The sequence below is a fragment of the Staurois parvus genome, unplaced genomic scaffold (assembly GCF_062004578.1).
Source record: "Staurois parvus isolate SC_StPar_1 unplaced genomic scaffold, SC_StPar_1.0 ptg000017l, whole genome shotgun sequence".
NCBI classification, from domain to species: Eukaryota; Metazoa; Chordata; class Amphibia; order Anura; family Ranidae; genus Staurois; species Staurois parvus.
In genome coordinates, this window is record NW_028317813.1 from 9081086 (window position 1) to 9096163 (window position 15078).

The window sequence follows — 15078 nt, forward strand, 5'->3', positions numbered from 1 at the left end:
ACTGATCATCAGTGTACATGTCCCCTCCGCAGAAAGCTGATTACCGGCTCTCCTCTCGAGCTGTCAGCGTGACAGCTTGAGAGGAGAGAAATGCCGATAACCGGCATTTCCCTGTTTACATGTGATCAGCTGTGATTGGACACAGCTGATCACATGACTGAGCCGACATCTTCGGCTCTTTCTGTGATAGGTGATCCGCTGTGTCCGATGGACACAGCGCTCCGCCGATTGCCGCGCACTCCCTGAGCCGTGCATGCGTGGTAAGAATGGGAGGACGTCATATGACGTCCTCCCAGAATGAGAAAACCACCTTGCGTCCGCCATATTACTATATGGCGGGCGGGAGGTGGTTAAAAACAGCAAATGCTTACAAACAGGATAGTTTCTATGAAAGCGCAGTGGGAGTTTGTAACGGGAAGAGTATAAATACAAAATCTGTTTCTTGGGTTTCTTTCAAGAGAGAATATGGCTAAGAAAACAACATAAACCTTTTTGCTAGAACCATCAAAAAAATATTTCTTTGTTTAAAAAAAAAAAAAGTTACACCCGACATCCACCCACAAATTTTTTTTTTTTTTTTTTAAGACCCCCCCCCCCTACATATACACACACAGAGCGCCTACGCATCAGGATGTTGATTGCAATACACGTTACACATCGCTTTAGAACCACACCTCCTTAATGCTAAACCGATGACTAATAGGGGCTTTTGAAGTGTCGTCTATAGAAAATATAGGGTACTGAAGTTTGATTTTATAGGCACACAAAAATTTACGGTTTGGCATGTTGGGTATTTATTTCCTCAGCACAACCTCATTTTACCAAAAATTTGGGTCATTTGTTTGCCCTAAAATTCACTTAAGTGTGATTTTTACTGAAATGTTGTGTTTCCTAGACATCTGCAATAATATCATGTTACATACAAAACTGCAACTACCACTATTTTAATCTCTAGGATGTCTGCTTTTAGAAAAAAACAAGGAGGGCAACAACATTTATATACCACCATCTATCTCATTTTTATATATATATATATATATATATATATATATATATATATATATATATATATATATATATATATATACTAAAATTAGAAGGACGCAATGCAAAATGGAAATCTGTTCTTTTATTTTGCAGGTTTTAGTCAAGAAGACAATGACATTAATGTTTTAGGAAACAATTAGTAGTAGATCACAACAGACTATTTTCATTTCTCAACTTCCACATTATACCAACAGTTCCATTCTTTTTGTAATTCAGGTTCATTCTCTTATTTGGATATGTAGCACATGGATATTACCAGTTATGCACCACTGCTGACTTTGCTCACTCCAATTAAGGCCCAGGCAGGGGCGAACTGACCATTTAGAAACTCGGGCATTTCCCGAGGGCCCGGGGTCAGTAGGGGGCCTCATGAGATGCCCCTGGTACCTTTTTCATAGGCTTTTTTGAGTTTGGGCAAGGACACAGGGGCCTCATGATCCCCTATTGCCCGGGGGCCCCATGAGTTGTCAGTCCGCCCCTGGGCCCAGGCAAAAAAAAATAAAAAAAAATCTATGGACTTGTATCGATGTACATAAATAAAACTAATAAAATGACAGATCAATATACCATTACTGTAAAAAATATTGTGAAATGAACTTTAAAATTATTAAAGGCCAAGTAAAACTTCCATTTACCTTCTGTGGAAGGATCTGCAGGCTTCTTCACTTCTACATTAGTTTTCAGCCCACTGTCTGGGAAAAGCACTTCATAGGAATTTGGTAACTTAATACTCAATAGACCAGCAACCGCTGCCACCACACTATTCAAATTCTGAAGATAGAAGAAACCAAAACTTATTTAAAAGTGTATATAGCATATATAACTAAAAGGTTACCTTCACCAAGTACATATTTATTGTAAAACTTTACATTTGTTTGCCATGTTTAACCAGGGTTTTTAACAAACCGTTATATATATTTGACTCTGTTTCAAAGCTTTGATTTAGAAATGGCCATTTAATGCACTGGGGAAATCATAGCAAAATTCATATAAAACTATGGGGTCTGTCTAAGAAAAAATTTGCAGAGCCATTCATCCAGCAAATCTGAATGGACAATCCTAAGAATGCTAGCATTCTCTAGAAGTTTCTCTTTTGTTAAACACCTCCCATCCATAGGATGTACCCGGTTTGTCCTTGGTTAGGAAGAGTTTTTTTTTTTTTTAGGACCAGTGATTCTGCACAAAGTGAAAGTAATCTGAGCAGCTATAGAGCTACTGGATTACTGTTACAGGCAGTGGCGGAAGTGGCCTCCCCCCCCCAGCTGCCTTTACTGGGTTCTCCATCCCATTAAGGAGCCTGATAAAGATGCAACTCGGGGAATCCACTTCCTGGGACACAGAGGAACTGATGTTTGTTCCGCCACTGTGATGTTTGAAAGCAGAGATGATACAAATTGAAGAGACAATGTTTTCATCTCATGTAAACAAGCCATTACCGGCTTGTGAAAGCATTTGATGAAATGGGTTTGATCAAATGCTTTGGATCGCACCACATGTGAGGTATCGCCAGGAACGTCCAATCGATAAATTTAGCACCAGACCTCCTGTGCAACTCTAAACTGGTAACCTGTAAAGGCTTTTAAAGTGTTACTTATAAAAATTATTAGGTATCATAGTTTGGCACCATTCCACAGGCGTAGGCAATTTTAAAGCATGTCATGTTTGGTATCTATTGAACACTCCACCACCACTATGCATTCACCAGAATGCTACTGGTATAGTAGCAATTGATGATGATTGATGACCCTGCCTGAGTCTTCAGATCCCAGCCTGGGGGCTTATATAAAACTGCAAAAGTACCAGAATACTATAACAGACTGAGTGGACATTGAAGTGTGATGGAAAGTGCCTAAATGCCTACGTTCATATGGCAAAAGCGTTTCTTGGACTTAAAAAATTTGAGGAGGCAAGAACATGGTATCAGAAGATCATGGATATTGACTCCAGCAAAATGAAACTTGTGAAAGATTTTCTTCTAAGAGGATCTCTGGCTAAGGATTGTAATGATTGACCATCGATCATTGCTACTATACCGGTAGTATTTGAAGTTGGACACATTGCCGTTTTGTGTGTCTTGCAGTACCACTGACACATATATGGACTATACCTTTTCACATTGTTATTGTGATATACACTAGCACCTATATATTACACCGTATGGACTTTATTAATTTATTGTTTCACTGATTTTTTTTTGTTTTTGTTTGCACCTATATGTAAAAAATTTTTTTACTGTTTTGCAAAACTCTTGGATGTTTTATTATATGATTTTAGCACTGTAATTTACACACATATGTTACTGTGAGATTTATGGTCATTGTCTCTTGTGCTAGCTGCTTTTTGCTATACACAGCGCTCGCCATATACTATCATGTTTGGCCCTTGATCCCCTCATGTTTTGCATTGTATTGGTATTGTTCTGTCACATGTTCTGTCCCCCTTTGTAATGTACAGCGCTGAGCGAACTATTGGCGCTTTATAAATACTGTATAATAATAATAGTAATAAAAAAATCTATTTACTTGGCATTTCAGCTTTTTTATACCACCAAACAACTGGGTATTATATTGTGTTTTTGTACATAAAAATTCAACAAAGCTTATTTTTTTGCCAAAAATGTGCGTTTCAAAAAACGGCTGAGCAAATATCATTGACATAAAAATATGCAACACCCAACATTTTATTTTTTATCGCCTCTGCTTAAAAATATTTATAATGTTTGGGGGTTCTAAGAAATTTTCTAGCAAAAAAAATGCTGATTTATACATGTAGGAGAGGAATGTCATAATTGTCCTGGACTGTTACTGGTTAAAGAGAAGTGCATTTCCTATGCTCCTCAGCTCCACTTAGCGACCATAATGCAGTATTTTACTACTGCTCATAAGTAGAATTCTGCGATACAACCTAATCTTAAAAATGCTCCCACCCTCCTTCGAACACCTATATGAACTACCCTGTGGAAGAAAGATACATATACTTACCTATTTTCAAGCTGCCCTGGTTCAATCACACGGCTGGCTCCCCACTGTCAGCTAGCAGCAGCTTCAGGGCAGAGAAGGGAGCCCTGAAAACTAATGGCTCATGATAAGCCTATGGGTGATAACACAGCTCAAGCATTCCAGCTGCTGACAGAACTCTCTCTTTTTCCCTGTAGCTGAAGCTGGCTGACACAGAGGCGATCACGTGAGTGGCCTGAGAATAGGTATGTATATATATATATATATATATATATATATATATATATATATATATATATATATATATATATATATCTATCTATATCTATCTTTCTTACATGGGTAGGAAAAAAGCTTAAAGAACATTTGTTTTTGCTAAATTTAAAATATACAAGCAGAAATGATTTACTTTAAATCACAGTCTGACTGAAACCTGGTACAGTTCTGTATGAAGGAGAAGAAATAAGGTCCCTTACTTTGACTCATTCACACGGATATGTAGGTTTCAGTTTAAGATAGTAAAGCTCTTGCAAAGTCTTTTTTTTTTTTTTATAATGTGTTATACTTACCTGCTCTGTGCAATAGTACGGCACACAGCAGACCTGATCCTCTCCTTTTCGGGTCCCAGGCCAGTGCTCCTCCTCTTCTTGGTGTGCCACCATAGGAAGCCGCTTCATATGGTGGCACACCTGCCAGCTCAATCTGGAGCCACACTACCTGCATCTATAGACACAGCGAGACTCAACATCCCCCCCCCCATCTGTTTGACCAGCTTCACCTACCTTTGCTGCTGCTGCGGATACTGTCAGCATAACTGAAACCTCACTGCCTTTCCCCTTATCCCACGATATGGTTCCTCCAGCAGAATTCAGCATTATCTTATCAGAGCACTCTGGTGGAGCAGATAAAGCCTCTTTCACGTCTGGAAACACTGTACCAAGAAGTCAATCGAATTATTAGCAGAACAGATATTCAAGTGCTGTAAACTGTACAAATTACAAATCAGAATAAACATTTCAGGAACTGACCTGGTATGGCACAACGAGGAATTAGTGGTATCACTGGAGATAAGGCCCGTTCTTCCTCCTCTTCTTTCACCTCACACAATGAAGGGAACCGTTGTGTGTCTTCTCCAAGAATACTTTCAGGGGAGGAAGCTGGCACAATGCTGTCAGGAGAATCACTTTCTTCATCACTCTCCATCCTAAGGATACAAACAGCACAGTAGAACATTCTATTGTGGCAAAAAAATATTATATAAATCACTATCCATTCACTGATAAATGCAGGAAACCCTTATGGATCCATCAGTCTCTCCTCACCTGACATCTTCACTCTGGTTGTGTGGGGGAGTGGGAAGGGCAGCCAAAAGGTCCAAATTGCGCTCATCTGAGCCTGGTAGAAAAGAACAAACATGAGGGTGCTTTCATAATTACAAGCTTTGCATGCTATACTTCAACACCAGAAAAAATGTCCAGAAACTTGCTGGGTGCGGACAATATATTTATTTCAAAATTAGAATATGCGGTCATGTAAAAAATAAATAATGCACCATGGAAATGAATGGGCTTCATCAACATATTTGAACGGGCAAACATTAGATCTTTATTCAAGAAGTGCCCACAGATAAAAGGTGAAATATTTCAATAAGAACACAAGAAAAATGTCAGTTATAGTATATAAAAAATACCAATAATAGATGTAATGGTGTAATGTGGAAAAAGTACAACCTTGGCATCAAAAGCTGGTATTGCCCCTTGAGCAGAAATAACTGCCCACAAGTCAATGGCATAAATACAGTGAAATTTTTAACTGCTTGCAAAATTAATTTCCTTCTTTTCACTTTCTTCAAAATCCCCCTATAAAATTTCAATAAGAATCCAATCAGGGCTTTGAAAAGGGCAGCCTATAAACTTTCTAATTCGTTTTTAACCATTCCTTGGTGGATTTTACTTGTGTGCTTCAGATAATTGTGTTGAATGACTTATTTATGGGTCAACTTTTTGAACATATGGCCTCAACTTTTCATCAAGCACAATGATATGATGCAGGATTCATAGCTGACTTAATGACTGAGCTGCCTAGACCCTGAAATAGTAAAGCAACCCAACCCCAAATCAAAGCATTACCACCACAACGCTTCACAGTTATGAAGGTCCTCTCCAAAAATATGGTCTTTGGTTTGTAGTAAACATGAACGCATCAAACATGACCAGTCTTCAGCACAGTGTTGCAGAAGACCTAGTCTTTGCTTTATTCCAATGTTCTTTATGTGCAGCAAAGGCTTTTTATTAAATATGTAAACTCAATATTTCATACTCCTCATATGTGCCTGCTGTACCATGTAAGAAAAAAAAAGTGTCCTGTTTTCTTTGTATTGCTTCCTTTGTGTGAAATGCCTGGTGTTCCTGCCAGTCCTTCTGCTTTCCTATTAAAAACTGACCACGCTAGGTATTAGACCACCTATAGGGTGGGGGAGACGCATCTCACTTTTTTGCTGTGGATGCTTTATCACAACTGTTTTTAAACTTTTTACATGTAATTTTTGGTGTTCGTTTTTATCTCGATTGTTGTAAGAGATTGTTCAGTCTGAACTTTCTGATTGTCAATTACCTCATTCCAGCTTGTATACATCTATGTTGAATGTCTTTTACTTGAGCTGTCTACAGGGGGGTGGTATTAAGTCAAGGTCATTATGGTGGCAACACTGACTGTGCTGTACACATTAATGTACTGTCTAACTCAAGCTGATATCTTCCTGCACTTGACTGCGATTCCAGCGATCTTCCCTTCTTCAGTAGACCACAATGTATGCCTGAGCATCGGCCATTCAACCGTGGATTTTTAATTAAAGCGGAGCTCCACCCAAAATGGGAAGTTTCGCTTTAAAGACTGGTTCCCCGCTCCCCATTAAGGACTGGCATCTTTGGTGAGTGGGCCCGCAAATTTGACAGGTACCCGCTCCCACTTCTGCTGTGATCACCTAGGCGATCGGAAGCGAAAGTTGTCCTCCCTCCCCATAGTCTTCTAGGACATGTGACAGGTACCAGAAGACTACGGGACCATTCAGGAAGCACAGCACTACTCGCACATGCGCAGTGGGCACCCGGCTGTGAAGCCGTAAGCTGTCACAGCCGGGTGCCCACAATGAAGATGCCGGCACCTGGAACACCAGTCGGCTGGTGAAACGGCTGCAGGGAGGGCACCGCGGGATCGTGGGACTGGTGAGTGGCTGTTTTTTAAAAGTCAGCAGCCACAGTTTTTTTTAGCTGCTGACTTTTTGACAGTGTGAGTGGAACTCCACTTTAAGGAGGTAGAAGCGTTAATTTTCATTTCTCTTTGCCTATATGCTTCTTATGGGCAGCAAAGGCTTTTTATTAAAGAGTATGAAAACCCCAACTTCATATTCCTGATATGTGCCTACTGTACCATGTATGAAAAAGTATCCTGTTCTTTTTCCATTGCTGTCTTTGAGGCTGGTGTTCTTGCAAGTCCCTGTCCCTATTAAAAACTGGCCACACTACGCATCAGAGCACAGTATGGTCAGTTTTCTGGTTGCACTGGGAGCTAATCCAATGATTAGGCTTGCACTGACATGACCCCCCCCAAGTGATTGTACTTTTTCCATATGACAACTCAACATATTTTTTTTTTTTTTATTAATGTGATCATGAAAATGAATACACCATAACTTCATGCGGCATTTGTTCAAATATGCCACCTCTACCTGCATCCACTATTTGAATCAAGGTGTAATGATTGCCCACTCATATTATATATAATCATACCAAGCATGCAGATTTCAACAATGATAAGTAAAAGTGCTTCTGTCAGCAATTCAATATTTGAACCCCTCTGTTTTCAATGTACAACACTTAGGCATAAAAACTGATCACACCTTTTTTAACCTCTGATTCTACACTGTTTTCAGGTTCCTTCTTAGTCTCTGTCAGCTCTTCAGCTGCTGTTACACCGTTCACCATTTTCTGCTGCACAGATGGAGGTGGAGTTGGAGGCAGCGATGAAGGTGGTGTAGGGGGATTGCTGAGGTTATTCTGAAGAGGCAAAAAAAATGAAACGTAAACAATTACCTCTTTATTAAAAAAATAGCGTAATGATTCTGTAAATTCACATGATGTCCTTTTAGGCATTAACAAAAGGTACCTTGCTTAGCAGTTGAGTGTAGTAGTCTGGTATGCTATCCAAAGCTCCACTACCAAAAGTGCCTTTCAATGGACTTTTGCCATCAACTGGACTACTGCTGCCAAACGGAGCAAACAGGCTGAAGTTTGCTGTGATTGAAGGTTCCATCAGTGGCAATAGAGAAAGCTCCTGCAAAACCAAAATATTTCGTTAAGTTCAATTTTTAGGTCTTTTAATGGTGTAATCTTCCAGTAAAGAAACATTTAAAATAATAAACTGAATTTTAAAATGCATTCCCATCAAAGAAGGTATTTCCTAATGCCTTGCAGAAAAATATTTCCCCTAATCTGAAAGATTTATTTTGCTTCCGAATGACAATACAAACTGCCAATGAAATAAAAGGTTTGAACACATACATTTTTTTGGAGTCCATTAAGGCACACCAGAATTCTTTCAACTCTGGGTGATACTGCTGTCTAAGTCTAGGTTCACACCTATGTGTTTTCCGTTGCGTTTTGCAGAAACTCACAGCAGTCCATTTATCATGATTACCTATGGGACAGGTTCACATCTCCACGTTTTCACCTGATGTGTTTTTTGGAAAGGGTCAGGGACATTTTAAAATGCAAAACGTTGCTTTTTTGGTTCAATAGACTTCATTGGAGACACTGCAGAAAAATATGTAGTGTGCTTTTGATGCATTTTTGCACTTTAATCTGTCCAGCAACAAGTTGGAAAAAAAATCCAAAAAGCATAGAAAAAAATTTAACAAAAAACACAAAATGCACCGCAAAAAGCACTGCAGAAACTGATCAAAACGCAAGCAGCATAGGTGTGAACCTAGCCTAAAGGCGTAAAAAAAAAAACAAAAAAACAAAAAAAAAAGGAAAAAAAAAACCAACCCAAACCAATGTAGACAAGCCTATGATAAATAACCCTTTCTACTACCAGCATGACTCGTTTTTGTAGCATCTTTTACTACAGTACAGGACACAGAAATCTATTCACAGATCATGGGTTATATGCCACTACTGTTAGGTGGACAATAGCAAAAGTTTGCTGGGTCACCTCTAACCACACACACATACATTCCACTTTTGTTAGCGAGCCATAGAGAGATCATGGAGAAGAGAGGGGAGGTACCTGTCCTGTACTGTACTCAAGATACAGAATTCCTGGTTTGTATTCTACAGATCAAGACACAGGAACTGATTTACAGACAATGGGAGGATCCTAAACAATCAAAAAAAGAAAAGGCGGCCAGAAAGGCCTCAAAACAAATTGTTAACGGTAAAAAAAAAAAAAAAAAAAAACACCTGCTGCAGGAGCAACATCGGAGAGTGAATAGCTGCCTAGTAACCAATGGGAAAAATAAGCTTTGGCTCTACTCAAAGTGGGAGCATAGAACTCTACATGCTGTATAGGCCCCACAACCAGATTTTAACAGAGAAGCAAGAGAAGGAAGGACTTGTTCCTAGATGGTAGAAGCCCCATGAAAGAAAGAAAAGAAAAGAAAAAAAAAAAAAGGTCAAAATGAACACCCAGGTGGCTTGGAGCCAGGGCCGTCTTTAATATTGATTGGGCCCTGGGCAAACACTTTCTTGGGCCCCCCATGCCATTTTGCTCTGCATCCAATATCTAAAAAAAACGAAAAATACACATAGACCTCCCCCATACTACCCCGATCATTACACAGGACCCCCTCCTCCATACTACCCTCATCATTATACAGAACCCCCTCTCCCATACTACCCTCACCATTACACAGGGCTACCTCCCCCATGCTACCCCCACCATTACACAGGACTGCCTCCCCCATGCCACCCCCACCATTACACAGGACTGCCTCCCCCATGCCACCCCCACCATTACACAGGACCGCCTCCCCCATGCCACCCCCACCATTACACAGGACCGCCTCCCCCATGCCACCCCCACCATTACACAGGACCGCCTCCCCCATGCCACCCCCATCATTACACAGGACCACCTCCCCCATACTACCTCCACCATTACACAGGACCCTCTCCCCCATACTACCCCCTTCATTATACAGGACCCCCTTCCCCAATCTACCCCCTTCATTACACAGGACCCCTTCCCCCATACTACCCCCTTCATTACACAGGACCCCCTCCCCCATACTACCCCCTTCATTACACAGGACCCCCTCCCCCATACTACCCCCTTCATTACACAGGACCCCCTCCCCCATACTACCCCCTTCATTACACAGGACCCCCTCCCCCATACTACCCCCTTCATTACACAGGACCCCCTCCCCCATACTACCCACTTCATTACCCTGTGAATCCCTGTGAATGGATGGACTACAAATCCTGTCTGCCACTGCAGCAGACGTCTTGCAGTTCTCAATGAACTGTAGGGGTGCTGGTCAGCACTCATAGTTCATGGACACTTCCTACAGCTTACAAAGTCAGTACAGAGGTATAGGTAAAAAGCTGTGGGCAGTGTCTGCAGGAGCCTGGTGAATGGTGGCATTAGAATTAGGGGAAATTAGGTCTTCCTGCCCTGTAAGGAAGGTCTGGGCATTGTAGCAGAGCTGTGTAAATCCTAAAACTGGATAGAAAGACAAATCATTTGGCAGATAAAACAATGACCTTATCTGAATTTCATCTCTGTATCTAGAATTTTGCCTTGAGTTCAACGATATTGTTCTAATGCAGACCCAGAAAATGATGCACAGCATCATTTAACCCAAATTTAGTGAAGTCAGGGCACCCTGGCCAGAGTTTGCAGTACCACTGCACAAAATGGCTCTCATATGTCACTACCTCAACCCAGAATATAGGACCACTCAATAAGAAGACAAAAAAAGACGATACTGCTCATTACATGACCAGCCACAAAGCAGATGAAAAAAATAAGTAAGTCTACTACAAATGTGTTGCAGATGAGACACTGGTGAGCGAGAAATTTGAGTTTGGATTTAAACAGACATAACTGAGAAGATGGGGAGGAGAAAATCTATAATGGGAACCATGTTCCTCAGGGTAGGTTCTCTTGTCATGATCACAGGCCACCCACCTCCTATTCCAGGCACTAAGAGACATGGAGAAATGGGAACAAACTCCTACTATATTTATACCTAGCTAGAATGCACTACAAGTCACATATACAGTGGGGATCGAAAGTTTGGGCACCCCAGCTAAAAATTTGTATTAATGTGCATAAAGAAGCCAAGGAAAGATGGAAAAATCTCCAAAAGGCATCAAATTACGATTAGACATTCTTATAATATGTCAACAAAAGTTAGATTCCCATCATTTACACTTTCAAAATAACAGAAAACAAAAAAATGGCGTCTGCAAAAGTTTGGGCACCCTGCAGAGTTAATATCTTGTACTGCCCCCTTTGGCAAGTATCACAGCTTGTAAACGCTTTTTGTAGCCAGCCAAGAGTCTTTCAATTCTTGTTTGAGGTATCTTTGCCCATTCTTCCTTACAAAGGTCTTTCAGTTCTTTGAGATTTCTGGGCTGTCTGTCACGCACTGCTCTTTTAAGGTCTAGCCATAGATTTTCAATTATGTTGAGGTCAGGAGATTGTGAAGGCCATGGCTAAACCTTCAGTTTACGCCTCTTGATGTAATCCCCTGTGGATTTCGAGGTGTGTTTAGGATCATTATCCATTTGTAGAAGCCATCCTCTCTTTAACTTCAGCTTTTTCACAGATGGCATCAAGTTACCATCCAAAATTTGCTGAAATTTTATTAAATCCATTTTTCCTTCTACTCGTGAGATGTTCCCTGTGCCACTGGCTGCAACTCAACCTCAAAGCATGATTGATCCAATCCCATGCTTAACAGTTGGGCAGAGGTTCTTTTCATTAAATTCTGTGCCCCTTCTTCTCCAAACGTACCTTTGCTCATTCCGGTCAAAAAGTTCCATTTTAACCTCATCGGTCCACAGAACTTGTTTCAAAAATGCATCAGGCTTGTCTATATGTTCATTTGCAAAGTTCAAACGATGATTTTTGTGGTGAGGACATAGAAGAGGTTTTCTTCTGATGACTCTTCCATGAAGACCATATTTGTACAAGTATCTCTTTATAGTGGAATAGTGTACCACAACTCCAGTGTCTGCCAGATCTTTCTGGAGGGATCGTGCAGTCAAACGTGGGTTTTGAATTGTTTTTCTCACAATCCTGCGAGCTGTTCTGTCTGATATTTTTCTTGGTCTTCCAGATCTTGCTTTAACTTCCACTGTTCCTGATGACTGCCATTTCTTAATTACATTCCGAACAGAGGATATTGACATCTGAAAACGCTTTGCTATCTTCTTATAGCCTTCTCCAGCTTTGTGCGCGTCAACTATTTTCAGTTTTCTAGACAACTGCTTAGAAGAACCCACGGTGCTGATTGTTGGGGCAAGGTCAGATGAGTCTGGGCATTTAAAAACCTTTGAGATTGACATAACCTGGTCTTCCCAGGCGATGATTGAGAACAATCCATGACACTGGCAGGTCTCAGCTTTGCAAAGGGGGCAGTGCATGCTATAAATTCTGCAGGGTGCCCAAACTTTTGCAAACGCCATTTTTTTGTTTTCTGTTATTTTGAAAGTGTAAATGATGGAAATAAAATCTAACTTTTGTTGACATATTATAAGAATGTCTAATCTGTAATTTGATACCTTTTGGAGATTTTTCCATCTTTCCTTGGCTTCTTTATGCACATTAATACAAATTTTTAGCTGGGGTGCCCAAACGTGTGTGTGTGTGTGTGTGTGTGTGTGTGATAAAGTCAGTAATGCTAGTGTCCACAGTGAGTAACTACATCAGACCCACACAGACCATCAGCTGAAAACTGCCGGGCATGATCTGCAGCCAATCCATCAGATAGCTAACCTGTGTAACAGCTCTACCCTAGCTTGCAGGATATCAGCGACAGATGGAGTGCATTGGTTAAAAGTAGCTTTTATTGTAAAACACTGTATCCTTAAAAAACCAAATAACCTCAATGTATCCTTCCAGGGAACAAACAGCCAGCCATCTGAAACTGAGCGAGAATGTCCTGGATGGTTTAAAGTCACACAGCTGCCTCTTGGCCGGAGAGGTGGAGGGGAGCTAGGGCTGACAGAAGAAGGTTCTCATGTAGTGAGCCACACATACCCTCGAGGGAGCGACCGGGAATACCTGCTTACCCAATGCTGGAATCGAGGGAAAGTCCAGGTGACAGATGGATAAGACACCCCACCAGGGAAGCAGAAAACAACCCACTCGACTCCTCCTGTCTGGAACCAACCACTTGGGCAGAGGCAGAAATTGTTGCTGGAGCCTAGTGAAGTCCCAGAATTCCCTGCACCTGTTTGCTACTTTGGATGTCTGGAGCCTCTCGCTACCACCAGTACTGCGCACCAGAAACACTGACCATGTATTTGCTTTCCACAATGCCCTGCTCTGCTCACCCATGCTACAGCAGCAACCTGTGACCACACCTCTGCACTGTGCCTGTCTGTCTCCTTGTCTGCTGGCAGCAGGGGCTGAAGGGGCAACTGCTTTGGGTCCCACAACGACTGGGCCTGGGGCAGCTCCCCCTTTTGCCCTCCGTTAAAAGACAGCCTTGCTTGGAGCAGGAGGAAGGGGAGGATATTTCAGTGAGATTAGGTTCTCGTGTAGACACGCCATAGGAGGTCATACCTGACCCCCAACCCACAATCCCCAAGGGGATTACTGGCAAAATGTTGCGTCAGCTGGCAGAACATGGCAGGAAAATAAAAAATGCTTCAAGGGAAAACAAAAACCTTTGGAGGTAATGCGAACACCGGTCTCCTGGCTATCCTGTACCCAAGTGGAAGACAAATCCAAAGAAGGTTACCAGTTGACGGGGACAGAAAAAGGAGCTGTCAGACAGATGCTTGGAAGCCTAAACCCACAAACTCCAAGTTAAGACTTAAAGGATAAGTACACCTTTCGTAACATGGCACAATGGACCAGCCCCATTCCCCAATTGTGACAGCTAGCAGGGGAGAGAAGATCCCCCGCTATCTGTCACAATGTAAAAAAAATAAATAAAAAACGGGTGGTGAAAGGAATTGCCTGGTTTGGCCCTGAATGTAGATGCCTGGAGAGAACAAAAGTCAAAGACAAGGCATACTGAGAAACCCTCTTAGTGGGCAAGAGTGCTTTTCCTAACTTCTTGATGGAGACACTCAAATACTCCACAAAAAAGCATTCACCTAAAAAAAAAAAAAAAAAAAAAAAAAGAAATCGCATCCTTTCCCATCTTTTCTTAGAGCTAGGTTCAGTTGTCCAGCATTTCAGCCAAAGAAATATCCACATCTGTACAGAGGCAAAATACAGGATACCCAACAAAGCACATTGCTTATCCTGTTCATGCAATAGTGCAGGGCTGCCTGTAAACCGATCCAATTTATGCTGGAAGGAGGGGCTAATGCCACTAGAGTACATTGCCACCCAATGACCAGACCCTAAGTGTACCACCATAGCATGTAAAATCATCGGTAGCTATGCTGCTCTGAACATGCCTCCTTCCCTATATCTCCAAGCTCTCATCAGGTGCAGGCCCAGGAGCGCTTTCCTGCTCAGCGGTTATCTTTGTCAAGTAGAAACGACAGGCTGCATTCTGATGCTGTCTCCAATGTAAAACCAGCTTTAATAAAATGGATTCACGACATAAAAGTCTTGCTTGTCCACATCCCGATATAAAGCATTTACCACCACAAAGGGCTTAATCTCCATGAAACACATTGGAGGGGGAACTGAACAGGCAAAACTACAGGTTTTGAATCCTCTATTTGTTATATTAAAGCTGATTTACATCAGTAATCGCATCAGTGCGTGGCCAGTTCATTTCAACTTAATGCCGCCGTTGTACTAGTAACTACATTTGGTTGTGCAGTCAGTCCGGATGGGGAAAAAGAAACCTTGAGCATAGCCTTAAAGTGCTTATCCA

The 15078-nt window shown here is 41.5% G+C and overlaps 1 protein-coding gene across 1 annotated transcript in view; it reads right to left on the reverse strand.

Moving 5' to 3' along the window:
• The window catches only part of KMT2D (lysine methyltransferase 2D), a 261049-nt gene that overhangs the window by 19064 nt on the left and 226907 nt on the right, over positions 1 to 15078 (reverse strand). The window contains exons 40-45 of the mRNA XM_089679503.1: positions 8169 to 8336; positions 7903 to 8059; positions 5327 to 5399; positions 5033 to 5208; positions 4787 to 4935; positions 1683 to 1818 (exon numbers count right to left, since the gene is read on the reverse strand). Of these exons, the coding sequence (XP_089535629.1) occupies positions 1683 to 1818; positions 4787 to 4935; positions 5033 to 5208; positions 5327 to 5399; positions 7903 to 8059; positions 8169 to 8336 (859 nt within the window). The remainder of the gene's footprint in view (positions 1 to 1682; positions 1819 to 4786; positions 4936 to 5032; positions 5209 to 5326; positions 5400 to 7902; positions 8060 to 8168; positions 8337 to 15078) is intronic.